Consider the following 27,518-nt stretch of genomic DNA (forward strand, 5'->3'; position numbering starts at 1 on the left):
ATGGCGGCAGGCGGCGGGCTCTGCGGCTCCCGCGCCGGCTCTGCGGGGCTCTGGGTGAGTGAGCGCCACCGGGACCTTCCCCCTGCCCGGGGGCGGCCAGCCCTGCTGCCCCCGCGAGCGCCGCTCGGCCCCTCAGACCCGGCCGGGCTCGGCAGTCTCGGGGCCGCGCTGGGCCTGCCCTGAGCGGCTCCTCCGCCGCCTTGCCCGACCCCGGACCTGCCGGGGGGCAGCTCTGGTTGTGGGGGAGCGCAGCCACCTCCCCAGAGCCAGCTCCTCCTAGCCTGGCCTCTGCACTCGCACTCGGGCTACGCGCAAAGGAAGCGGCCGTGGCGTGGGCCCAGCGCGCGCAGCCCTGTGCAGGGCTACGGCCTTCACAGCCGGGCTCAGGCGCCGCCTGCACGGGTCGGTAACACGGCAGCTGCACGACGCTGGCGCCCTGCCCAAGCAGAGCCCTCCCGGTGCTGGTGTCCATCCAAATACAACCAACTACAGCTTGGAAGCAAAGCCGGGCAGGCGTTGTCAACGGTTTTTTTAAATGTAAGGCAGCTGTCACACTGTAAACATGTATTTCCATTCAAGCCAACTAGCATTACAAAAATTACCTCCATGGGACAAAATATTCACTCAAGTACAGAACAGCTTAATTCTTTTCCTAGTTACAGTAAATTCGATGTGGGTTGTGTGGGACTGCGCAGTCGAGGATATTGAAATATGCTTTAGGCCTTTTATTGTCTTCAGAAAATGGTTGCTGAATGGCTCGGTACAGAAATACCTTTAGAAGGGCTGAAATGAGTTGGTCAACCCAGACTCACATGGAGCTTCTTCCTCAAGATTAATAAACTCCCATAATTGTAAGCCATTATCTGCTGCTGCTTTTCATCAAGGAGTTCCTATCCTCTGGCCTTGCTTTGCATTGCGTCCTGTTCTCAGTGTCCTCCAAATGGATTTAAGGACTCAAACCACCTCAACAAGCTGTCAAAGAAAAAATATCCTCTTTTACTCAAAACTAGAACAATTTTACCCACAGGATCAAGGACCAAGACAGGGAAGCAGTCTGAATATGCACTGTAGACACTTATAAGACATTTTATTCCAGAGTTACGTCTAGATCTATACATTTAGTAAGGCAGCAAAATTATAACTTCTGTCATTCGAGTACTTGCTTGGAATCTGCCATAAGTATTTCTGCCATATGCCATAACCCAGAAAAAAATCCTGCTGAACCATTTTTATGGTCAGCACCAGTCCCACTTCTTCACCAGGCAGAATTGAGGAGTGTAGGCCAAGATTTTCCCAGCTGGCTGCTTATACACAGGCTTCAGATTACTTTTGGAGCACCTAAGAAAAAGATACACGCTTTCCAGAAACACAGCTTAGATGCAAGTTGCTTTGGAGTCAGGGAGAGCTGTAAACACATGAAGCACCTCTGAAAAAACAGGTCATTGTTACTTGGATGCCAACAGATCATTTAGGAATATTCCTCTGGCAACACAAGCTTGAAGATTTGGGCCATGTTATTCTGCGTTGCGGCTCCTTCCATCTTTGTGCCTTACAGTTTCACAAGTACCAAAACCTGTGAGTGTTAGCAAGTAAAGCAGAGCCTGATTATCGTAGCTGAGTGACACTGACCCCTCTGAAATACTTGGTTCTCAGAAAGGTCCCTCACAGTCTTGGAGATTATTTGGTCCCCTAGATCTGCCAGGATGGAGCCTTTGCTATTAATTTATTGAAGCCATGTACCTTGAGTCTTTTTTTTTTTTCACCTGTTCATCTGCAGTTGTTGTATTGTTAGTAGTAGTATTTAAACTACCTGTTAGGCTCAGTCAAAAAGATTATAAATAGATTATAAATACAACTGAGGAAATGCAGTTTATGCACTAAGACACTTCTTTCCTCCTAAGCTCTGTGCTTCACCAGTCATTCCTTACTGACCACTCTGATGTGGGCAGTTCCCAACTGGCCATAATCTTTCTGATTCTGTAATTATTTTATCTCATTCCACTTTCAACATTTTATTACATGTAATCTTTCTTTTTCCTCTCTATTTCTGACACATGATGTCTTTTCTTTAGTGTCTTTGACTTTCCAACCTTTCTTCTCTCTCTTCTTCCACTTCTTCTCCCTCCAAAATGCTACTGCTGAGCCCTCCCTCCCTCACCTAGACATCTTGCTGTTCTTCCAGCAGTCCCTCTATGGCCAAATGTTTTTTACATTTAAAACTCTAAATCAAGTTCCTCTACCATTATAGTAGATCTCAGTGTAGCATAGCAACATATATTAGCTGGTGAAACTGTGCATTCTTTAGCATTACTATTTCACTTCTGTGTTGATTCTGTGGCAGGACTGGAACCAGACATGGTATACAAACACTCCCAGATTTACCTGGTGCTTCGAGAATACAGTCATTCCTTGGATCCCCTGTGCCTATCTTTGGATCTGTTTTCCATTCTACTACTTGTATCTTCGACACAAAAACAAAGACTATATTAGGATGTCCCGCATCTTTAAAACTAAAATGGTAAGGACAGAAGCTGGGGTTTGATCCAAACATTATGGCAACTTTGATACAGAGTTTAATTTTGCTAAATCATCAACTCTTTCCTGGCAATCCATCTCTGTGTTTGCTTCAACATTTACTCTCCGCTCCAACCAGCCCTCCCACCTCTCCAGTCTTACAGCCCAGGCTGCTTGGAGCATTCGGTTTGGTAGATCATCCTGTCACCCTTTCAGTCCATTCCAACATGTGTTTGCTGTCTCTGCCCCAGGTCCTTGGATTCATCCTTGTAATACTGTGCTTTTCTAATGTCTTCCTCATGCTGTGGAAAATAAGTCAAGGAATCCCATGGGCTCCAGCAATCTTCATTACCCCTGCAGTGCTGGGGATTACAATGGTAATTCTTCCTTTGTTTTGTCTGTATGTGGCCCAGCTTAGCCCTCCTGGGGTCAATCTTCCTTGTATTTCTTATGTTTCTCAGTATCTTTGAGCACAAAGATGGCTGATGGGGAATAGAAGCTTCTGTGAAGCCTTTGCAGGCTGGAGCCACACTTTGTGAGTTTCTGCTGTAGGAAGTGGCAACGGGTTGGAGCTGGGGCAGGACCGTTGGGTCTACAGCTATGTTATATACAGCCCTATGGGTAAAGTATACCTCACAGGAACTGAGGCAGCAGTAGTGATTAGGAAGAGATCTCACAACAAGAGGACAAAATCCAGCTTCTCACAGCCACAGTATGTGATGTAGTGGGGTTGGTATCTCAATGAATGAAATGGGTTTTCTGTTCAGCTAAGTGCTTCTTCTCCCCTTCTATCACTGCATCTTTATAGCCCTGATCCTCCCAACCTCTTGGCCTGCTTGTAGTTGTATTGCTTGCCCTTTCAGTACATACATTCTTGAGTACAAAATTGCACAGGCCTTTCTGCTTTAGCCTTTTAGGAACAATAGTTTACCTCTGAGCATCTTGAAATGTTTGGGAAAAAAATAATTTATTTTGCTCTATTTATCAATTAATTTGATAATGATGTTTGGTTTTCCATTACCAGCTACTTATTTGGACATATTTTTCACTTCCTCTCAGATGCTTGCCATGTTCCTTACCCAGGCAGAAAGAATGGTGGGCACCCAGTCTTCAGGCATCTTGTTGATTTACTGGCTGCTCACGTTCCTGTCTGCAGTCATAACGCTTAGTTCCAAAATCCAACATGCCCTAGAAAAAGTAAGTGAAATCATGTATTTCTAACATGCAGGGGTATGAAGTCTCTAATCAGTATGGCTCTTTTTGCCTCATTGATCGTGAGGTGGACATCTAAATTCCTCTCTTAAGATACTTGCTGAGAGGAATGGTTGATGATTCTTGGTCATCTCCATCCATGTTATCCCTATCAATATAGATAGAGCATTGTTTTCTGAGAGCTCAGCTGACTTCATATGTGAATAAAAGCAAAATGAATGTAAATACTGTCACTAAAAACTGGCCTCATCCCATATTTTGTATCAGCATAAATATCTTGGTATATTATACTTACTTAGTATTATTTGGGTAATTTTCTACTTAAAGTTTTCCATTTAAGTAGCTCTACATAACTACAGTTTAAATAAATGCAACTATAAAAAATATAATCATGCTTTGAACCAAAACTCTGAGTTCATGGCTTATAGAATATGAGATGTCATCTTTCTCCACTGATTTCACATTCTTTACCTCAATCTCAACAGTATTCTGTTTCGTAGGGCTTCCTGGAAGACCCTTTCCACCATGTTACAACTTACCTTTATGTTAGCATGGTGCTAGGAGAACTTGTGTTGTTCTGCTTAGTTGATCACCCTCCCTTCTTCTCGAAAGCTGTCAACAACCCTGTAAGTATAACAGCTTCTCATAATGCATTGGTTTGTTGTCCAAACAGGAATTTAAATTTCTGCAAATATGCAGGAACATGATTATCTAGGAGATGTAAAATGCATCCTTCTGTATAAAGGACAACATTTTTAAAAGTAACAGATAGTTTAACTGCTTGTTTTGTATTGAACCAATTTATTTTCAGAACACCTGTACTTGCCATTAATGTGATGGGTTCTTTGCTCTCCTGGGAGTGCTGTAGCCCAATCTGTTTCCCAATTTTTTTGTTACCTAACACTCCCCATCCCACTCTTCATATCTCCCCAGTTCTCCTACCAGTTTGCCACTTACTCATGAGCCACTGCTTTTTCCTGCTTCTCCAGTTTTCCCACTTCTACCAGCACTAGCAAAACTAACAAGGCTAATAAACCCCTTCTGGTTCACTCCTGAGTTGGCTGGGCACAAAGCAAGCACAAAAGCACCAACGTTGCTATCTTGTATGAGGTATGAGTAGGACAGAGCTCTGTGCTTCGGAAAAGAAATGTCTTTGGGTATGAAGAGTGAGATTCTTTCCTCCTCCGCCTTAGGCGTCATTCAAAGTCTAATCCACCAAACTCTCCTGATCACACTGATCCTCCACAATATGTTCACCTTGTCTGGGGCAATGAATGGGGGTTGTGTTCCTTTTTGATTGCTTTTCCTGTGGAAGCGCAGAAGGGGATTGCATTTATCTGACATGTACCCATTTCTATATATAAATATCATCCATGTTTTTCCTCCCATCAGAATCAGTGTCCAGAAGCCAACACCTCTTTTCTTTCCAAAATCACATACTGGTGGTTCTCTGGGTAAGAAAACACAGAAGACAACATTTTTTTATAGAATATCAGATAAAAACAGTTAGGGTAAGAGAGGGTGTAGATGAGAGCCAGCAGCAAATATCTCAGCCCCAAAATTAGCTTGCCTAGTGAGGATTTAAATTCTTTCTCTGGAGACTTGAGGAATTCCCAAAAGATCAAGTTATACAAATTCAGTTATTTTTTTCAAATTGTTTAAAGCACAAATTTGAAAGTTGACTTTGCAATTCTAGATAATTCTCTCCCCACTTCCAGCTACCCCTCCAGTGCCCTCCCAGTCCTGAAAGAGACCTCAGTAATCTAAAATGATCACTGTACACCACCCACAGCCCCGTCTGCCTGCCAGACCTTCCTGTAACAAATGCTGGGCAGAGAGGAAACGTCAGAGGGGAACACTGGCCCACCCTGCTGCTTCGCATTCAGAAGGAAAATGATTACATACTCTGGGCCTGATTGTCAGCAATGATAAGACCTAGTCTATGTTTCACCGAGCGACAGAATACGTTAAACAACACTTTGTCTCCCACTGCCCACGCCCCAAATCTCAGTACAATGTAAAATAGAATTAGGGCTTACTTGCAAATGACAATTATGTTGGCAGAAGATAGCATATGGGTTTGAAACAAAACTGCTGTTCCTGAATATTCATGTTTATTTTGGGAAAGCATATTCCTAAATAATGTTTTATGTAAGCAACTCTCTTGACCCACTATGGAGCACTAACTTAAAGCCCATCTGTTTTGAATATGTTACACACACGAAAAATCCTTCTGCACTTAGGTTACAGCAGTCTCTGTGTTCTCCAGGCTTGTATGGAAAGGCTATCGGCAATCCTTGGGGGTGGATGACCTGTGGTCGGTGAGGAAAGAGAACTCCTCAGAAGAAATTGTTGCCCAGATTGAAAGAGAATGGAAGAAGTATCGTAGCAGAACCGAGCAGTAAGTACTTGGTCTAGAGAGTATGTCATGCACTCAAGTGGGCAGTTTCTCTCTCCCTTCTAGATGATGCAGGACAAATAAGATACACAGGTGCTTACACACCATCTCAGAACAGATGTTTTCATCCCCTCTGTTCCCCACAGAGTGCCATACAGATTGCTTCAGCATGTATGCATGTCTGAACATCACATCTGCTAGGTGTTTCCCATCTGGACAAGGGAATGGTTGGAAGGTTCATTCCCACTGAATTATTTGTCAATTGAACAAGGAAAAGAAAAGAATAGTCTATGTAAAATAATCTGAGTAACTCTCTGCTATGAAAACTTGGAGGTCATTACTCCTTAGTGAGCGAGTACTCAGTAGGTGAGTTCCTTTGTGCAAAATCAGATTTTAAGTATTGAAATCTGCTGAAGAACATGCATTAATTCCTGGAAGCTGGAGCTTTAAGTTCTTTGTGAGAGGGATCATTTTTTCATGTGCATTTATACTGGACATGACATAAGATGCAGTGTGGGATATTTAACAATGAAAGCACAAGATCCTCAAGCTTTCTCCAGTTGCAGCTAGCCTTCTTATTGTTTTTTTTCTTTAGAAAAATGGAGTCCATGACATTTAAAAAGGGTCAGAAGAATGAAACTGGCTTAGCAGAAGCTGAAGAGATCCAGGCTCTACTGCAATCAGAGCAGAGTCAGAGTGGGCCCTTACTGAAAGCATTTTGGAGCATGTTTGGAACCTATTTCCTTCTCAGCACCCTCAACTTAGTTATCTGTGATGTCTTCTTGTTCTCCATCCCAAAGTTACTGAGGTACGTGCAAATTTAGAATGTATTTCGAAAAGGAAATACCACACATATAAGATTGCTGTGTGCATGAGCTCACACAGAGATGTGTGTGACAGCACCCACAGAGACTGACACACAGAAACTTAAATTAGAAATTTCATAGTGCTGATGAAAGGAGCTCAATTATCATTTGTACTAAACCCACAGTCAATTCAATGAGAAAAAGCCACCACTGACCAAAGCTGTGCACATTTTTCTCATGGCCCTATTCTGACAGTGGAAAGGGCCCATTGCTCCAAGTCTTTTGGCAACTTGACTAGAACAGGAGTGTCAGTTCTTGCATCGTTCTACATATCACATCAATCACATGGGCTGTCAGCCACCTGCTGTAGTCTTAGGCTCTGTGATCTCCGACTAATTATAAAGAGCACAGTTGTGCATCCTGTACATCTCAAATAGCTTCTTTAGTCAGCTGTCTTTCCACTTTGTGGACTGTGTTGGTACAACACATCACAGTATATGTTTAAGGACAGAATCACTTGTCAGTCGTAAAGGTTATGTGAAGTTCTGGAATGTCACTGGCTTCCTTAGATTATGGCTTCCGATTTGTGTATTTCTGACAAATTCATGCAGTTAAGAGCCATCCTTAACACTGAAAATGAGGTCACCCCTGAGGGGAAGATGCTGAGATCTGAGATTGCTCCAAAACCAAGAGTGGCTACACATTTAAAATCAGGATGTTGTAGACACAGGATATTTAGCAGTTTGTGCCACTCTTCTGCTCTTTTGCTGACAAAGTTCAGCCAGAGAGAATACAGAAAAATCCCTGATATTTCTGCATTTCTGTGTGTCTGATATTTCATCAGTTCTACATGGGTTCATCAACACCTTGCTCCTGTCTTGCAGCCTTTTCCTGGAGTTCATTGAAGACCAAGAAGCCCCTAACTGGCATGGTTATTTCTATGCCTTCACTATGTTCCTATTAGCTTGTCTTCAGACTCTGTTTGAACAACGATATATGTACATGTGTCTTGTTCTGGGATTGAGACTAAAAACCGCAGTAACAGGGCTTGTGTACAGGAAGGTGAGTCTGCAGCTTCCCTTTCAGCTTCATTTTTTTCTAAGCCCTACATTAATCATTATGACATTGTTGGTACCAATTCTTAACAATATCAGGGAAAATGTTATTAGAGAACTACTTTTAGCATATAGTTCTGTGCTATATTCATCTCTGAACAGCATGTGGGAGGTATTTTACTATTTGTTTTTCAAATCTTACCTCTGAAGGAAAAAACAAGAAAAAAAAAGGAGGAAAAAGCAACTTAAGCTTTCTTATGCTGTAGATTATGGTTGGGGCTTTTCATTCATTGTCAGAAGGAATAAAATCTTCATCCTAAAGTGAAGTCATATATCCCAGGCAATAGTGTATTTTCAGTACCTAGGATGTGACATTTTTTCCATCTTTTCCTTTCTTTATAAGGAAAAGAAAGTTGTTTGATTCTCAGATCAAAAGCTGTTGTTTGACTATGTCTTTCCTTTCTTCTCCACCCTGTCTAGATCCTAGTCACATCAAACGCATCAAGAAAAGCAGCAACAGTAGGTGAAATTGTTAATCTGGTATCTGTTGATGTCCAAAAGCTAATGGATCTCATTATCTATTTTAACGGGACCTGGCTTGCTCCTATTCGGATTATCATCTGTTTTGTCTTCTTGTGGCAGGTAAAATTTGATGAGAGTACCTATCAAGTCCTTTCTATTCTTGGCATCAAAGGAAAGAGGAGTTTTCAAAATTCTGCTTAGAGCTTTGCTGATCTGAACAACTAGAAATTGTCGTATTTTTCTTAGCTCTGTAGCATGGTGGATTCACTTGTATTATTAGAAGATTTTTTTTAGTATAGAATCCTTTTCTGATGCCTCACTTCATCCTTTTACCTGTGTATTCAGCATTCAGTCTCTTTTAGGCAAAGACAGCAAGTGTGATTGTTCTGAGCTTACTGATAAACTCCTGCCATCAGATCTTCTTTTGTCAGCTCTCTTTTCGAACAAAATGGGGTGGCCCACTGCAGGTTGCAAGTTCAGTTCCAGCTCCTCAGCATAGTTACAAAGCATAAGTGAAAATGGTCTGAAATGACAACTTGAGGGACTTCATCCTGAGGCCTGATTACCACAAGATCAACGGAATAGTTTGAAGCAAGGTTATATGATATTGAAAGAGTATGGGAAACATTAAATTTCACAGGTATTGAGGAGTTTAGCAAGGAGAGAGCAAAACCTAAATTAGAATAAAGGCTGGTAGCCTAAAAATTCCATTTTTTCCCTTAGTTTCCTTAGTTTCTTGGCATTTTCTCAGCAGGACAGAGCCCTGTTTCTCAGTCCCTGTTTTTTGAAGGTTGCACACCAAATGAAAGTATGAGCACTACAGAGACAGTAGCTTTCCAGAGGCCTTTGAGACCTTCCTTTGTTAACTAGGATTGGCCATGCCTTGTACCTGGCAGGATCCTACAGGCTTGGAAAGTAGACTAGCAGCCATGGTATAGACTGTTGAAAGTTCATCATCCCTTTCTAGTAATGGTGACAAGCTGAATGTTGTTGCATATAGTGGAGCTACATGAGATTTTTCAGTAGTAGCTTACAGATTGCTTTACATCTCGCTCTCCCTTATTTAGGAATAATTAATACTTTGTTTGCTAGTGTTTACAGACCTTACGTGTAGTGAATACCTTTTTGTCTCTGTGTATACCAGCACTCACATCGCTACCAAACTGAAGTATTCTGCCAAGGGTTGCAACTAAACCAGGAAAAACAAGCTCTTTATATTGGCCCACAGCTACAGTCATTGTGAACACTGGTATCCAAGAGTTGTCCAGGTGTACATGGCACAGAAAAATGCTTCCATTTCATCTCACTCGTTGATGTAAATTCAGGAAAGCTATTTATGCTGCAACAATATTTTGTTGAGGGTCTGCTTTTGTTTTAAACAAAACCTGATTTGGGTGACTTACTTATGCCAGCCACAAGATGTCCTCCTTAATGCATCCAAGAACAGGTGGGAAGAAACAAATGACTTTTGAATCTCCAGAGTGTTTCTGGATCTCTTTCAGCCCTAATCTTGTTCCTAAAAGGGAAGCAAATAAATTCAGCAGAGCACGATGACAGGAGCTACCCTGCCTGGAAAGTTAACAATCCCCAGTGATTAGGGAGCACAATTCCCAAGAAAGGCAAAGGGTAGACCAGAGGAAAGCCTTAGGCATGAGGAATGTCAGGCAGAAGCTTCAAATGGGAAGGAAGGTGAGCAAGGAGGAGGAGAAGACAATTGTTTCTAGCAATCACCAATAGTTCTTCTTTCCTTTTCTCTCCTGGCAGCTTCTTGGGCCATCTGCCTTGACTTCAATTGCTGTATTTCTTCTTCTTTTGCCACTGAATTTTGTTATCACGAAGAAAAGGAGTCAATTTCAGGTATATTTTGCTTCATAAAAATGAGAAGTGTTTTACTAATGTGAAATATGCTGGGATTCAAAAGCTAAAGGCTGCTGTGCTCTCCCAGGAAAGGATCATGTGGAACCCAAGACTACAAAACAAATCAAAACCTGATGATTACAGTAGGCATTTTGTAACAAAAAGTATTGTACTGAAGTGGATCACTAATGCATAATGGCTTAATATTTATTATCCATACTGACTATGACTGTCAGAAGGACTGTCAATAGTAGGATTCAAAGCCTACAAAGTTTCTTGAGGTTTAGAGTGAGCTTTTCTTCACGTTCAATCTTTTACTTTGTGTCTGCCCACCTTTTCTGTTTTTGTTTTTTTTTTTAACTTCCAGTAAAAATTAAACTCTGAAGATGAAAAGCCAAACGTCTGCCGGCCTGGAAGATTTGTAAGCAAAAGAGTATACACAGCTCAACTGCAGGGAAATTTGTTTAGAATTCATAGGCAAGATTAAGGTGTTTTTTCAGAATAACTGCACAGTTAAACACTCACCCTATTAAATGATGTTCATAAACATATATTACAGGAGGCCCAGATGAAATATAAAGATGAGCGGGCCAGACTCACCAGTGCCATTCTCAGTGACATTAAGGTAATCAAACTCTATGGCTGGGAGAACATCTTCATGGAGAAAGTGCTTGATATCCGGAAGCAAGAACTTCAGGCCCTAAAAAGATCTCAGATTCTCCTCTCAGCATCTCTAGCTTCCTTCCATTCATCAACTTTCCTAGTGAGTGGTTCACCTTCCTACCTCAAACACATGATGCTATTATTTCTACTTCTCTTTGTGGTTCTGTCTGGACAGGTTTTTCCTGTTGGACGGCTAAGATAATGTCTGCCCAGAAGATCTGGTGGTCTCACAGGAGGAGCTGAGCCCCAATGGAATCAGCCATACAGACATTTACATTGTCCTAACAGTTCAGTGGACAGTCACATGGTCTGGTGGTGTGTTTCAGGCAGACTGACCCTGCTTTGTATGAACCACATGGAGACCACCAACTGCACCGAGTTTATGGCACTGTCAGTATCTGCACAAGTCACTATTGCACTTGCTGTTCTTGCAGCTCAATGGGGAATTAGTTGTGCCAATGACCTTGCCATGGTTGCAGCACCAAAACTTCCTTAAAGCAGAACAAATGTCAAGTGATCGGATTGCTGGTTTTGTCACCAGCATGCAAGACCGTTGCCTCTGATATTTGCAGGACAGTGGCATCATATATATGGCTGATACCCTGGCTTCAATTAAATGGGTTCCAGAGTCTTTAGGAAGGGACCTGCCACCCTTGGAGCATTCTCTTCCCTGTCTGAAGCAAATGATTTGCTTTTTCTTTGCTTCCTTGCAGATTGCATTTGTCATGTTTGCTGTCTACACCCTGGTGGATAACACACACATCCTGGATGCTCAGAAAGCTTTTGTATCTTTAACCCTAATCAACATTCTCAACACTGCGCACTCCTTCCTGCCATTCTCCATAAATGCTGCAGTCCAGGTTAATTGCAGGCTATGTTCCTCTTTCTTTTGCCGTAACTGTTTTTTTACATATTGCCATTAAAAGGTAAAAGGTAGGTATTTCTTATGAAATTCAACCTCAGGCCAGCTATTTAATTGCTGTCATGAAACAGTGAAGGGCAAGGATTTGCAGCTGCACAGGTACTTTGAAGTACTGTTTTTCAGAAAGGCTCCATATATTAACAAAATAGTCACTAGTAGCAACTCTTCAGTCTTTTGGGGCCACATTAATGTCCTGTGGCGTGAGGCTGGGGCTAATGCTCTTTTTGCTGGGCAGTGTCTGTGTTTCAGCTGTCTTTTAAAAGCATTAATTCCTTCTTAGTCCTATATCAGCAGCATTACATCTCAGAAGTGCTTCCAGCTCCATTTTTAATCACAGAAATCAGAATAGATGGGGCAAAAGCTCCCTGGGAGTTCAAAGAAAATCCTTCTAGCCCAGGACAGAGAGAAAAGCAAAAATGCTTGTGGAGAAATCGGGAAATTGCACTTCACTCTTGCTCCCCAAGAAGACTATCGTGACTCTTCATTAACAGAAACAACCACTGGAAAGTACTGCAAAATGAATTTGGGGAAAAAAAGTCACCAATTTCAAGCACCTAAACAGAAGAGAAAACACTTGGAATAACGTGGTTTTTTGCTGAACTAGGTGGGAAAAAAAAGCAATTAGTGTAGGAAAGAGCTACATTTATCCACTTAAGCTTACAGCATCTTTAACATATCACCTAGTCAACAGTCTAAGTTGGTCTTCAGACTGAGTCTTTACTTGGAGTTCTAGCTACCTTTCTAATTCTAAATCCTATTGTTTCCTGTGTTTTATTATTTCAGGCCAAAGTTTCTTTAAACCGCTTAGCAGCTTTTCTGAATCTGGAAGAACTGAATCCTGAGAGCTCAAGCAGAAACACTTCTGACTGTGGTGAGCTTTTGCATTAGCATTATTGTCTTACAGGAGGTCTAGCTTTCATTGTTCAGCTTCAACTCTTAGGGTGCTTACATAGTCAAGAGCAAAAACCATTTGCCACTTACCATTATTTTCTCTCTCAGGCCTATTCATTTCTAATCATCAATGCCCTGGTAATTAACTGCTTCTTCTAGGACATAAGGTTCATCTTATTTATATATATAAGTACACACTGAAATGTAAAGTCACATAAATAGGGACATTTCTGTACCGACCTTTGAAAATACATTAATTCTACTTCTTCTCATATTTTAGTGCAGGCAAGCATCACCGTAAGGAATGGGACTTTCAGCTGGAGCAAGGAAACTTCTCCTTGTCTTAGAAGGTACAGACTTACCCTTAATCATCCCACTTCTGAAGGCTAGGTTGGATGCTGAATGAAATAATTCTTCAGGGCCATAAGAGAAAACAGTGTGGAATATCTAGAGACTTGTAATTTGAGTTTGCTTCATATTTAACATTGAATTCTGAAATTATAAAATCAGACAAAAATTAATCTTGCTTTTATGCCTGTCTTAATGGGGGCACAGAAATAGGAGGGTGCCTGTATCTAGACGTTGGCTAAATATATGGGGACTGTTTTCTTTACAGAATTTTCTTGTGCAAATATGAAATTACAGTAATTTAAGTCAAAAAGCGGAAACAGTTGTATACAAATATTGATATGACATCACTACATGCTTATCTCAAAAGGTATTGCAGTTTCAGAAAAGAAAAATTGTTGCAAAGCACTGACATTCAGAAATGTTTTGCACCCAGTGCTTTGTGCTAGCCTGTCTCCAGAATGGGGACCTGGGCCTTAGATCTGGGTTTGGAACCCATTAGGAAAAAGCAAGATGAGGGTATGGCTGAAGGATTTCTGGTTGAAAATGCCTTTGAAGGGATAACTCCTGAGCTGCTGCAAAAAGTCAGCATGACAGAAAGAGTAATGCTGTGTAACTAAGGCCTAAAGTGTGAAATGGGGGGGAGGGGGGGTTGGTTGGTACATTTTTATTTTAACAAGACAATAGCAAGAATTTTGCTTTTCAGAAAGCACATCTGAAAGCTGGTAAGAGACTAACTGGGCAGAGGGGGGCTGTTTTCTTTGTAGGATAGAACTCACTGTGCACCGAGGCTCCTTGCTTGCTATAGTTGGCCAGGTGGGTGCTGGAAAGTCCTCCTTGCTGTCAGCGTTACTTGGCGAGATGGAAAATACTGATGGCTACGTGACCATGAAGGTAAATCTTCCCCTGAGCATTTGCTTGTGATTAGGCCGTCTTCAGGAACAATAAGGTATTACCCAAGGCATCAGCTCCTTGATGAAAACCTGTTTAGTTTACTGCTGAACCTTGACAAAGGCTATGATGTAGCAGCCTGCATTTATTCAACTGAAGGTGCTTAAGACCTCTTGGAGGAGCCTGGTCCTTGGGAATGGGAACTGGAACAGGACTTTGGAGTTCCAGTCCCATTTCCCACTCTGACACTGAGCTGAAATGACATCCCGGTAAGGCACTTCACCTGCTTGTACCTCATTTCTTCTTCTATATGGTAGTGAGAGGTGTAGCCCTCTGACTTTGCAAAGCACTCTGAGAGTTGTCAATGGTGATAGTCATTCCTCAGTCTCGTTTATCATACCAAACTTCTGTAAAGCTAATTGAGAGGTCTTTTCTTCAAAGACACATTCCCCCTGTATGTAAAACTCTTCATCTTCAAGTTTAATTTATGAAAAGGACATTGGTATCTTTCTTCCATTTCTATTTTTACAGGGCACAGTCGCTTATGTCCCTCAGCAAGCTTGGATACAAAATGCTTCAGTGGAAGATAATATTCTCTTTGGGAAAGAGATGGATGAAATATGGTTCAATAGAGTGATTGATGCTTGTGCACTTCAGGCTGATTTGGAGAGCTTCCCTGCAGGGTGGAAGAGTGAAATAGGAGAGAAGGTGCTGGCCCAGTTTTATATTTTGGACAACTTTTCCACGAGGCACTACAACTTACGGTGTCCTGCTTGAAACACCTGTTGAAGGGACTAAATTTGCAGGAGGGAGGTGCTCAAGAATTTCTGAAAATTCCTGACTTAACAGGGTCTGAAGCCCACCACCTGACAGTTAAGGTAGCCAGAGATATGAGAGATGGTTAAGATGAAATAAACATCTCCAGGTCATTCTTGGGTCTTCTTTTGCAGGTCAGTGGAGTTGCAAGTGAAGCTGCTACTGCCTCAGTATCTCAGGAGCCCTTTTTGGAGAGAGTGACACTGATTTAAACTTAAGAAAGCCATAAAACCTCAGTGTAAAATGCAGGCAAGGGTTGGCAAAGATGGTGTAACTTTGGAATAAACAGTGTCAATGCATTTTTACAGGGGATTAATATATCTGGAGGGCAGAAACAAAGAGTGAATCTTGCTCGTGCCGTGTACCGGAAGGCTTCCATTTACCTACTGGATGACCCTCTCTCAGCTGTTGACGCCCACATTAGACAGCATATTTTTGAACATGTTCTTGGACCTAATGGCCTACTGAAGAACAAGGTATGTCATAAATTCTAAATGATAAAAGATAGTAAAACTGTATCTAATCATCAGGTCCCCTCAAATGCTTCTCATGAGGTGGAGTACTCATTCCATCAAAGGCTCTCAAGTTATTTTTTTTGCTAGTGGCAGAAGGCATTACCATTAGCAACAGTGGAAGTGGAATGGGTAAGCCCTGCAGTGCACGCACCACGTGGAAGTTGTGCAGTGAATCTCACCTAGAGAAGAGGAAGACTGGAAAGTTAGGTTCTGCTGAAAGATTGCCTTCATCCTCACTTAAACCACATGCCTAGTTCCAGCCTTATTTCTACAGCAAGTTTAGAGCTCTTTGTTCTTCTGTCAACATTATTCTTCTCCCTCTTTGGGATTTACTTCTAGTACAGTTAGGAAGAGCTGTCTGATCTCTTCCAGCACATCGTGTCTCATCATAATGTCTCATCCCATCACTTTTGATATTTCAGTGGGGCCTTCACAATTTTCATCACCCAAACATTTATCACTTAAACGCTGGTCTCAAGATCCATCTTAAATTCTTCTCTTCCTTTCTTCTTTGCAGCTTTGTTTTTTGATATTCCTTGGTATTTCTCTGCTGTCAAGCAATCTGAATCTTAAATGTGCGTGCATGAGAAGAGAAGACAGGCCAGCTCTGTTTGTTTCTTGACATAAATTGTCAGAGCATTGCATTAAAGGCAGGAGTTTGCATGCAGCTTCTCATTTCTAGGCTGTGCTTTACTTGTTTCAGGAAGGTAGGGGGTAGTAGTTGGTTAAAAAAAAAGAAACCATAAATCTAATCTGTGCCCAGGCAGAAGGGATCCTACAAATACTTCATGTGAGGTATTTTTTCACTAAAAAGCCCAATTAAATCAGAAACTTCTGTAATTACAAATATCTTTCTCTTCACATATAGATTGGTTGCAAGCATCAGAATGTAATCACTATATTGAAATATGGAAAGACTAGCAAAGAGCAGGTATCAGACTTAACATGTACTCAAAGACTGATAATATATTAGAAATACAGAACATGCCCATTTCTTATCTGAGGAAAAATACTTTTCTTACGTTCTTTCCTATGTGTAACTATCTGTGCAAATATGCTTGAAAATTTAGATGAAAGGGAACTTCACTGTAACTCCATTCAGGCTGATGAAGTTGTGAGGCACAGGTTTGACTCTGAAATACTGACAATGGTGACAACAAATGTGACACAATCTCTGATTAACATAAATCTAGTTAAGAGCTTCAGTCTGGGTGGAATCAACAATGTGGAACTAGTCAGTGAGCCAGGCAAAAGGTTCTTCCACCCAGAAGGTGGTAGCCTGGGACTTCAGACTTTAGTTCCCATGCTTGCTCTTTTATACTGTGTGACACAAAGCAAGGTGGTTCACCCCTCTGCTCACGAGTTCTGCACTTTCAAAATGGGCACAAAGCCAAGCTATAATGCTGTGAAGATAAAGTTCATCAAAGAGATGCTCAGAAGTGATAGGAACAGATCACAAAAATATTGTTATATATATGTTAGCAGAAATTCTAGCTCACACCAAGTACGCATCTTTCTTCAGAGGACGGCTGACTGCAACAGCTTGAGTGAGCAGTGGAATGCCAGAGCAATTGTAACTGTTCTCTCTTGATTCAAGTAGACCCGTGTGCTGGTGACTCACACAATCAACATTTTGCCCCAAGTGGACAATATTGTTGTTCTGGTGGATGGAACAATCTCAGAAGTTGGTTCTTACCAAGAACTTTTACAGAAAAATGGGATTTTTGCAGAATTTCTTCATTCACACATTACTGCAGAAGAGAAAGCAGGCTCTAGTTTATCAGGTAACTCAAATGAACTGGAATCATTTTTCCCAGTCTGATCAGTCACTTGTTTCCTTCTTAATGTTATACTTAACATTAAAGAACTGGAGGTCTGCTGCTGTTCAGTTAGGAAGAGGGATAATAGAACAGAACTGGAAAAGCCCATTTTAGATTTGTTCTATTAAGGACATTTAAAGCAGAGATTCCATCACAGTAAGCTATCATTTTGCGTGGAAAAAACATCCCTGTCAAATTAGCTGACTCATCACTCCAAAATTGGTTCTTCCATAAACAGTTCCATTTTAATGGACAACAATCATGCTATTAACATAATTACCCACTATATGTGCCCTTCTTAATGCCTTACAGAGATTATTTCTAACTTTAGAAACAATTCTTTGTAATGAATCTTTCCTCCATGTTACCAATCTCTCATGGTTATACAGGACAAAATGGGAATGTAAAGCATTTAGAGAGAAAAAGTGCACTTATTTCACAGCTGTAGGAGACACCAAAGGCACCGTCACCTCTGGAAATGATCCATCGCAGGAGAAGCTCTGTAGGTAAGCTTGAAGCTGTTGCAGGCACCAAAGGACTTCCTCCAAAAGCCCATGCAAGACTCTGTGAAGAATCTTACTAAGTATGATACAGGTTTGGGATCAGTCTGTAAATGAGAAAACAAGCAAAACACAAGACTGGGTAGAGAACTGCTCTTGAATATGGATGCAGAATAACATTTTCTCTGTGTTTCACAAGGAGCTGTAATTCATCCCAGAACTCAGGTACAAGGCATATTGGTGTATTTGTTTGCTGTTCAGTTCCCAGCAGGGCTGCAAGGTCTGACTCATTTCATATCAGTCACAGCTGGTGAGCGCTCAGAGCCTCCATCTGTAACAGCTACATTTGACAGATCCCAGTGCCTGCGATAAACATGAACAATGCTCTGGGTCACTCTGGATGACACCAAAAACCACAGTCCTAAAAACAGGCATGGATATAGGGGTGGATAGGTAAGGTTGTCCAATTCCCCCAGTTCCCACACCCCTTTCGACTTTGAGAATGCCACATTCCCAATACGAGAAGTGTTCTCATGTGCTCTCAGGGAGAAGGAAGGGCAGTTCAGCTTTACCCTCCATCCTCAAAGACACACATGTGGTGGTGGGATTCCCTGGATCTAAAAAGTCTTTAAAATCCTCATTGCCTTGGCTAAAAGTCAAAAAGATTTTTGTTTGCTTTGTGAAGTGACAGTTCAGTCAAGTCTTCTGCTATGGAAAGGGAGGCTGTTCCTGTAAGTCAAGACTGTACCACTGCTGCAGCTGCCAAAGGAAGATTAACCAAGGAAGAGAAAGCTCAATGTGGCAGGGTAAGTGCAGCACTTCCCTATAACAGCAAAGACTTGTATCATGGCCTTATTACTGACCCACTCATGATAGGCGGGTCAGCTCTCTGCCTGAGGCAAACCAGTGAAACTCCAGGGAAGTCAGCTGAGCTGTACAAGTTTGTCCTATAACTGAGGCAATATCATTTCATCATTATTTTATATAGCACCTTCCATGCAAACTGTATCTCCCGTCACGTCCCAGTCTAAGTGGTAGTTACAAAGCAAGAATAAGGCACGTACATTGCAGAGAGCACATTATGGAAGTGAGGGAGGAAAGAATAATTTATGATTACTTGAAAAGAGAGATACTGATTCAAGAGTTGAGCTGAAGAGGGAAGGCACACTGAGGTAGTCAGGGTAAGATAGTGGTGAGAGGCAGAGGCAGGGATGAGAGGGACTTGTAACGTTGGATCTGTCCACAAATGCTTGAGGCTGTTGGGAAGGGGCACATCGATGTTCTTGTCTTGTCCAAGGGGAGCACCTGAAAAGGCCGAGGCAAGGAGGGTATTATGGAAGATGAAGAAGCAAAGGCAGGATTCCAGCTAAGAGGAGTTAGGCATGGATGAGTTGTGGATGCAGGACACATCACAGCAGTGATAAAACATGGGAAGGACAAGAATAGTTGAGACTACACACTGCAACAGAGAAGAGATGAGAATAGAAAGTCTGACACTCTAAAGAGATAAGGGGGCTGATCTTCCCTTAGGAAAGTACATTATTAGCCAGACTAGGATCCTCTCACTTCTACTGGTCGGCAGTTACTCACAAAAGCAGTCAGTGGGATACATGCAAGTTATCACTCACACTGACAATGAATGTAAATGACTGCCCGGCTTAAGGAAAGCCTTACAGTCATTCCAGCAGTAACACAAGCCTAATGGAACCAACATTCAGCTGTTGATTATGATCACTGGTTAGCAGCATGGATTTATTTAAATACAGCTTCATTATTCATCCAGCAGGAAAATGAAAAGAGAATTAACATGGTTGCTATGGCCCACAACAGAGTAGATATGCCATAATAAATCATTCCTTGTTTCAGAGCTGCTGTTCCTTGCGAACAAGTTTGATCCTTCCCACCCCTCCTTCTATCTCCTTTATTCACCTAATTGTCTCACTGCAGGTTAATATTTCAATTTATGTGGCATACCTAAGGGCAACAGGCTCCTTGCTGTGTTTGTACATCATTCTGTTGTTCACATGTCAGCAAACTGTGTCATTTTCTCGTGGTTATTGGCTCAGCATGTGGACAGATGACCCTGCTCACAACGGAACACAGCAGCACACAGAGCTCAGGGTTGGAGTCTTTGGTGCACTAGGAGTCATTCAAGGTTTGTTGAACTTGCTCACCTATTTCTTCTGTGCGTTTGCATCTCCCTTTCCCATATCCAGGATGTTTTCTTAGAATATAAACAAGTGCATGCCCACAGGCTCTTAGCCTCGTGGTCTCTTGGCACTGGCCCTAGGGGTTTGGCATAGGACATAAAACTACAGGTTCTGACGCACAGAGAGGACTTCTAAGGGATCTGAACAATATTTCCAGTGTTACTGCCCAAAACTCCACTTTGTGGCATGCTAGAAGTGTTCTTTGCATTTCAGTAGACCATGATGAACAGTGTCTTCCTCTGCACTTCTGCCTATTGGAGCTATATGGCCTGAGACCCTAGAAAAATCCACCAATGGAAGAACGACAGCTTCCTTGTTTTTCCGTTCTGCCCTGTTGTATCCACGACTTCTACTGATCTTTCTCTCCCTTATCCCATTCCATTCCTCCAATATAAATGAATCTCATTGAAGTGCCAATGGTGGCTGTTCTCCAGATTGAATTAAATCTTGGTTTAGGTCTTTTGGATGTAAAGAAAGAGAAAGTCAGGGAATTTTACATTTTTTTCAACCTTTCCCTTGAAAATAAAAGTGTCTGCAATTCTTTTGGTCGCACTTAAAAAATTACCTGTTTTAGGGCTGAAGTCAAATCTGGAAAAATATCAGCCCAAGTGACAAAAGTTTGAGAAAGCTTTGAACAAGTTGAGAAGAGTGGAATGGTGCTGGTACCCTCCTCATGCTAAGAGTGAATCTGTAAGTAGGGGACCTAAGGTACCATCCACGCAGAATACTTAGAATAACTCAAAGTAATTCTAGTCTAGCTCATTCTGTGAAGAATGAAGAGTTTCTGCCCTGTATGTGCAAGTTGTTGAATCCCTGGCCCCCATCAGTCTTGCTTTCAGGGTCTTATGCCCCTCTGGAACTACCCTGCAGAAAGGGAACATGCAGCTCTAAGGCTTAACTGCTACCACAGTACAAAGTCACTTCCTTTCTCCAGTGAAAATCGTCATTTCTGTCAAAGGGGAATTCCAAGTTGAATTTGTTCAGACACAATAATTATTATTTTTAAAATTACAGCCCTCGGCAGATTCATCTCCACAGCAGCAGTCCTTCGAGGTGGCGTGTTAGCATCACACAAGCTGTTTCTGCAGTTGCTAAGGAGCATCGCTAGATCCCCAATGATCTTCTTTGAGCAGACACCCATTGGAAACTTGCTGAACCGCTTCTCCAAAGAAATCGACGCTATTGATTCTGTCATCCCAGACAAGCTGAAGTCCTTGCTTGGATTCTTGTTCAACTTGCTGGAGATCTATCTTGTGATTATAGTGGCTACACCAATGGCAGCAATGGCCATAGTGCCCTTGGCTGTACTGTATGCTGTATTCCAGGTAGGAGTTCATAGAGGTACAGAGACAGAAGAGGCTGAAGCAGCATGGCCATGTCCCTGCAGAAAGCCTCCTCCCATTTCTTAGGGGCCAAGACATGCAAAAACTAATTTCATCATCTCCAGTTGCATGTGAACAAAAAGAACATCAGTGACTCTTCCCATATCACCTCAGCCCTCCAAAGCATCCCAGAGACCTCAGAGAGGCTTGTGTTTTTCTGATGTCCAAATCAGATCCCACCTGGAGCTATGCTTCTTGTTCCCATCAATGTAAATGAAATCATGTCAAGACCAAAGGCATTTTTCCTTTCCCCCAGAATTCCTATGCTGCTTTTTACTATAAACATGTATGCCAAGCAGCTCTCCCATTGGGCTTCGAAACCTCACATGCTTTGCCGAGTAAGACTGAACATAAGGGAAGGGCAACTAAAGGGTGAAAGTACTCCTCCATTCTCCATCCGGAAAAGGATAACTGCAATTTTAGAGGCTTTGAGAGTTTACAGTACCCCGGCTTCCCTGCATTAACCAACCATGTGGTATTCTTAATGAAGGTCAAAGAGCACATATCAGGCAGAAACACTGCTATCACCTTTTAAGGGCATCTCCTGCCTGCAAGTTAGGTTTTGTAACATTAGGATAATGTGTATTGTTGCTCTTGTTGAGTCCTACTGAAATTTTCTGTGGAGCATCCCCATGGAGGCATAAACCTACTAGTCACTTTCTCTTTCATTTCCCTTTGTACCAGCACTTTTACATCATCACCTCCTGCCAGCTGAGACGCCTGGAGGCTGCCAGCCGATCACCCATCTATTCCCACATTTCAGAAACCTTTCAAGGGAGCAGCATGATCCGTGCTTACAAGGACCAGGAGAGATTTATTTTGAAAAGCAATTTCCGAGTGGATGAGAATCAGAGAATATGTTTCCCTGGAGCCGTTGCTGACAGGTACAAATCTGCAGCGTAGAGGAAAGCATGGTTTAATCTCATGGCCCTGGTGAATGGAAATTCCCTGCTTCTGAGGCTTGGATAGAGATACACAGAAGATGAGACAGTGGTGCACAGTGTTCTAGTGATAGGATAGCCTCTTACAGTATCACTCACACTGCACCCCTCTCTGGCGTTGTGCCCAGCATACAACCAGTATGCTCTCATCTCTACTGTGTGGCTGAGTGCACACACACACGTCCTGCCACTTAGCTAGAGGTATGATTCTGTGCCCCAAATGCAGGAATCTGGTACACGCCTGGTGAGGCCCATCATTGCGTGACAGAGGGCACAAGGCCTGCAGCAAACCCCTCAGACAGTGGAACAACCAGTTGTCAGTCACTGAACAGGTGAGGAGTACCAGAAAGAGCGAGAGACGTTAGATCAATTCATCCAAGTCACAGTGTGCTGGCTGCCCCCATCCCACAGGTCCTTGGAAAAAATCCTAATGAGACCACAGGCCAGCATGTCTGGACAGACTGGAACCCTCCATGAGCTATGGGATGGCTGGATAAGCAGCCATGGGGTGGTGACGGCTTTGCTGAGCGCCCTGTACTCCTGCAGCTCCACAAGTGTTTTACAAAGTAATCACATGCTGTGGGGAGGCAAGAAGAGGGTAGTCAGCAACAGCTCTGTACTGTCCTTCTCTTGCAGGTGGCTTGCTACAAACCTGGAATTTCTGGGCAATGGCATTGTGCTGTTTGCAGCACTATTTGCAGTAATTGGCAGAACGCGTCTTAGTCCAGGAACTGCTGGTTTTTCTATTTCATATGCTCTTCAGGTAACTCATCACATTGAAGTAATACCATGCTGCCTTGTGTCAAAAGCAACTGTAAAGTTACAACTGTAATCATATTTTAGAGTTTTGGAGGGTTTTTTCTTCTTGGTAGGACTGAAACCACCTTCCAAGGGTGCATGTAACTGCCTTCTTCCAAGTAATACTAAAAGGGGCAGAAGACCAAGGCCATAAAGCATGAACATTCTTCTAGTTTTAAAAAACTTAATCTACTAATCTAATCTAAACTACTATCATTGTTGAAATCCAGAGCCTCCTGAGAACATGGCCTGTTAGAGAGAATGAACCTGATAAATCCATGCAGCAGCTGTCTTTTTCCTCCTGCACATGAACTCATGCTTGAGTTTATATAGTGAGCTCAGCTGAAGCGTGGTCTTCAGTGTCTGTCTTATGTGCTTATAGACTAACTATGCAATGGTCTAAGAAATAGTCACACTATCTTTAAGCGCCTGAGTCAGGTAGTAACTTTTCATTCTCTATAAACTTGCTTAGAAGAAACTATAGGGGAAGCTGGCCAGGCTTTTTCCATACAGCTTTACAAACTTTCACAAGGGCCTGTGATTATTTCTTACCCTTTTAAGAAATGATTTCTCAAGTAATTAGCTGATGAGCTAATTTATAAATAAATACCATAACAAAGTACCAGCTGCCTTTTGAGCACAAATCAACAGTCATTTTCTCTGTCCTAATGCTTCTGCTTGTTTCTGCTAGATAACTGGTGTTTTGAACTGGATGGTGCGCTCCTGGACAGAAATAGAAAACAACATTGTTTCTGTGGAGAGAGTGAGAGAATACTTGCAGACTCCTAAAGAGGTAGTAGCTAAAAAGCTATTGGTCTTACCAGGGGAGGTGAACATCTCTACAAACCAAAAGAGTAACATTGCTGTTCCATCTAGACAACCCCCCTAGTTTTTCCCTTCTGAAAGGCCAGTTGTTTCCTTTAAAGAACTGCAGCATTTGTTTTTTATCCAGCTAACTAGGCTTGTTTTATAACCTCTGATCATCATATTTCCTTAAGCCAGTTAAGCATTAGATTGTCATTAAAATAGCTTCACTAGGTAACACCCATGGAATGAGCTGTATTTTCTACCCATATTTGGAGTATGTATTTATTGTGCCAGTTCAGATGCAATTCTGTGATAACTGATGGCTGCTCAACAGCCTTTTAGCCACTAAGAATCTCCAGTGCAATCATTTTTATGTTCTGTAATCATTAAAATTATTATTTCTCCATATACTGACCTGAAATCCTACTAACGCAGACGTTCACAGTCCCGTTTGCAGGAGTATATAAATCTTTTTTATTGAAGCACTTACAATGTCAGGACTCTGACACATGAACAAATGCTTATCCTCATTTTCAATTAGGATGATCTAACCTTTGAACAAAGTAACAAAGTCAAAATTTGGATTATGAAAGTTACAGACTTTTTTCTCTTTTGGAAACAGTAAAGAAATCTGGAGGAATTTTGCACAGATATCTTCATAAGTCTCCCATTTCAGTTTGGCCACTTGTTTTGGTAACTTAAATCAGATTTATACACTGCTGTTTATTTTCATCTGTCTAGGCACCCTGGACTCTGAATGGCAAACCTCAAGATCAGGTTTGGCTCACTGAAGGAAGAATTGAATTCAGAAACTATAGTTTGCGATACAGGCCAGATTTGGAGTTAGCACTGAAGCATGTCAGTCTAACGATCAATGGGCAAGAGAAGGTAAGCAAAGCCATTTGTTTCACATGAGCTACAAGTGTGAACAGTGCTTTGCAATAATCAGATCTGGGCAAGTACAGTCCCTGCTGTACAAGGTAATAGTTTATAAGCATGAAAACTATGGTAAGGTATGAGCCCTTTTCCATCTATCACCCTGCACACCTCTCCTAGAGCAAGGCAGAGTTTCCTGTATGCATTAGACACTCTTCTGAGTAAAGTTTCATTTCACAGAGGGTTAGCAGAGCTTCTGTAAAGGAATTTCATTTTTTAAATGTAGTGCCACATCAAGGCTTCATTCTAGTTGGCAAGTATTCTAGTTATTCTTCTCAAAGGCTTTCATGATTTCTTCTTCATATACAACAATTACAAACTGTAAATGATTCCCTGTAAGAATATATCCCTAGGCAACATGAGTCTTGAACAGCCCTCAAGATTTGAACCATGTCATGCTCTCTTTTCAAAGTTTGTACATCAGCTAAGAACTATGACAAGTCTGTACAACAGTGGAAAAGGATCAACATCAATAACAAAAGCCTTCCATTGTACTCGCAGATCGGTATAACTGGGAGAACAGGAGCTGGGAAATCTACTCTTGCTGTTGGATTGCTGCGATTAGTGGAAGCTGCGGAAGGAGAGATCCTAATTGATGGGCTAGATATTGCTCAAGTAGGTCTCCATGACCTTAGAACCAAGATAACTGTGATCCCCCAGGTATGAAATTAATTTCCAGAATGTTTAAGCAGTGCTACAAGTCTTAACACATAGGAAAGCTTTAGAAAGTCACTGTGAGATGAAGGACATCAGAAATTTCAAATCTGTAAATAACTTCTATGTTCTGCTGGTCTCCCATTCAGTGTATTAGCCACAGATTTCACCCAGCAGAGAGAACCAGAGAGCTCGTTTCTGTAATTCATTTCAAAAGTTGTTTGTGCTTTCTGTACTCAGGATCCAGTTTTGTTTTCTGGCTCTCTAAGAACAAATCTTGACCCACTAAACCAATACACTGATGCAGACATTTGGACAGCTTTGGAACTGACTCAGCTCAAGAACTTCATCGCAGATTTGCCAGATCAGTTGGAATATAAGTGCACTGACCAAGGGGAAAACCTAAGGTACCTTATTTGCAGAAAGACAAAGGGAGGGCAACGTCAGTCCCTGGGCTAGGAGGACGTATAAGTAGCAGAACAAGGAGTCTAATTTATCAAAACAAAGGAATAGTACCCAGACAGCAAGTCACTGCATGATTGTCCTATTTAGCAGTATGAAGCCACATCAAAAGACACTGACTGGAAGACCTTTCAGACTGAATCATTGTGGTGACTTGTGTTCGTGCAGTGCTTCACTCACTGGCATCCCATTCAAAATTGGAACCTCCTGGGTCCTACAGTAATACCCACCCTTCATTTTCTTAGGTTGTTTCATGCTTTTATCTGTGGTGCCACCCAGCCTCAATCACCCTTTCAGGAAAAGGAACAATCACCATTTCATACTGTTTTCAAACCAATCATGAGTTCTAACCCCAGAGAAAAATTGACTGCCACTCTCAATTTACCTCCCTTTTCTCTTTTGCAGCACTGGTCAGAAGCAGCTCGTTTGTCTGGCCAGAGCACTTCTCCAGAAAGCCAAAATCCTGGTTCTAGATGAGGCTACATCAGCTGTAGATCCAGAAACTGATCTTCAGATTCAGTCCACCCTGAGGACTCAGTTCAAAGAGAGCACAGTGTTAACTATAGCTCACCGTGTAAACACCATCATGGACTGTGACAGGTAAACACATCTTCAGACAGTTTCTCGAGGAGGAAGGAAGACAGAGGCAGCTTGTGTGAACTACACAAACTGCACAGTGTTAATGAACAGCAATTTCACTTCGGTCCTTTTCTTGTTTAACCTGCAAAGCTTTGCTTTACGTCCTGGGAGCTATCTTATATCAGCCAGGCACCAAGAGGCTAATCAGAGATTGTTCATGCCCATATGATGCATTTCATGCTGTATCATTCCCCTTTTTGCCCACTGACAGCTAAACCATGGCTACAGCTCTTTGCTTCATCTTAAAACCACAAAGCCAAAATATGTTCACAAAGTTTGCTCCAGTCACACTTGCCAAGAGCCTCTCCTCCCACAGGCTCAGTACTTGAACAGTCACTCATCAGAAACCTATTTCTATCCCACAACTGTTTCCCAGCTGAAAAGCTGTTGGAAGCTTGGTTGAATGACAAGCTAATATTGAGATTTATTTTAGAAATAAGTAGAAATAACTGAGTTTATTACAGTTGTTGGTGCATCTCCAGGCTTACATTTCTGTTTTAACATTCACAGGATTTTAGTCTTGGAAAACGGCTGGATAGCTGAATTTGATACTCCAGAAAAATTAATAGCTCAAAAGGGAGCATTCTACAGACTGGTGGAAGAATCAGGCCTTGTCTGACTCACCTGTGGAGCATACCGTAATACCACTGTTACCAGGAATAACTGTTCTCTTAATTGAGTTGTTACCTTTGTTTCATTCTAAAATGCCCAATACTTAACCAAATTGTGCTTGAGCCATAGCTGCACTGGGTAGATGAGCGGAGATGACTTGGGATACACATACTACTTCCTTAGGAAACTTAGAGATTCCATATTCATTATCTTTCCAGATACAAAAATTCACTCTTCTGTCAGAATCTTGAACTTAAATGCATGCATGCCTTGCTGCTTTTATGTTAAAAAAAAAAAAGATTTATAGTATAAATGGAGCCCTAATACACTGCTATACTTAAGGATTA

General features: G+C 41.9%; 1 protein-coding gene across 1 annotated transcript; it reads left to right on the plus strand.

The window, feature by feature from the left end:
* Positions 1-27,193, plus strand: LOC112971329 (multidrug resistance-associated protein 6-like). The gene is made up of 31 exons (XM_026076663.1): positions 1-54; positions 2,342-2,518; positions 2,766-2,891; positions 3,574-3,711; positions 4,227-4,352; positions 5,119-5,180; positions 5,996-6,127; positions 6,720-6,932; positions 7,815-7,992; positions 8,466-8,627; positions 10,272-10,364; positions 10,924-11,127; positions 11,741-11,887; positions 12,733-12,820; positions 13,121-13,190; positions 13,956-14,082; positions 14,611-14,787; positions 15,204-15,371; positions 17,011-17,194; positions 17,673-17,736; positions 18,416-18,536; positions 19,678-19,885; positions 20,955-21,265; positions 22,007-22,206; positions 22,900-23,026; positions 23,753-23,854; positions 24,610-24,756; positions 25,306-25,464; positions 25,699-25,865; positions 26,326-26,520; positions 27,070-27,193. The coding sequence occupies exons 1-31, from the start codon at positions 1-3 to the stop codon at positions 27,176-27,178; spliced, it is 4,536 nt and encodes a 1,511-aa protein (XP_025932448.1). The 3' UTR covers positions 27,179-27,193.
* The last annotated feature ends 325 nt before the right edge of the window (positions 27,194-27,518 follow it).

Source organism: Apteryx rowi, unplaced genomic scaffold (assembly GCF_003343035.1).
Source record: "Apteryx rowi isolate R43461 unplaced genomic scaffold, aptRow1 scaffold_436, whole genome shotgun sequence".
Taxonomy (NCBI): domain Eukaryota; kingdom Metazoa; phylum Chordata; class Aves; order Apterygiformes; family Apterygidae; genus Apteryx; species Apteryx rowi.

Bases quoted from the DNA above. Each gene is read 5' to 3' on its own strand.
- LOC112971329 (XM_026076663.1), top strand. From the start codon at position 1: ATGGCGGCAGGCGGCGGGCTCTGCGGCTCCCGCGCCGGCTCTGCGGGG. The intron at 11,128-11,740 runs GTGAGTGGTTCA...GCTTCCTTGCAG, and splicing joins TCCATTCATCAACTTTCCTA to ATTGCATTTGTCATGTTTGC. The intron at 11,888-12,732 runs GTTAATTGCAGG...TTATTATTTCAG, and splicing joins CCATAAATGCTGCAGTCCAG to GCCAAAGTTTCTTTAAACCG.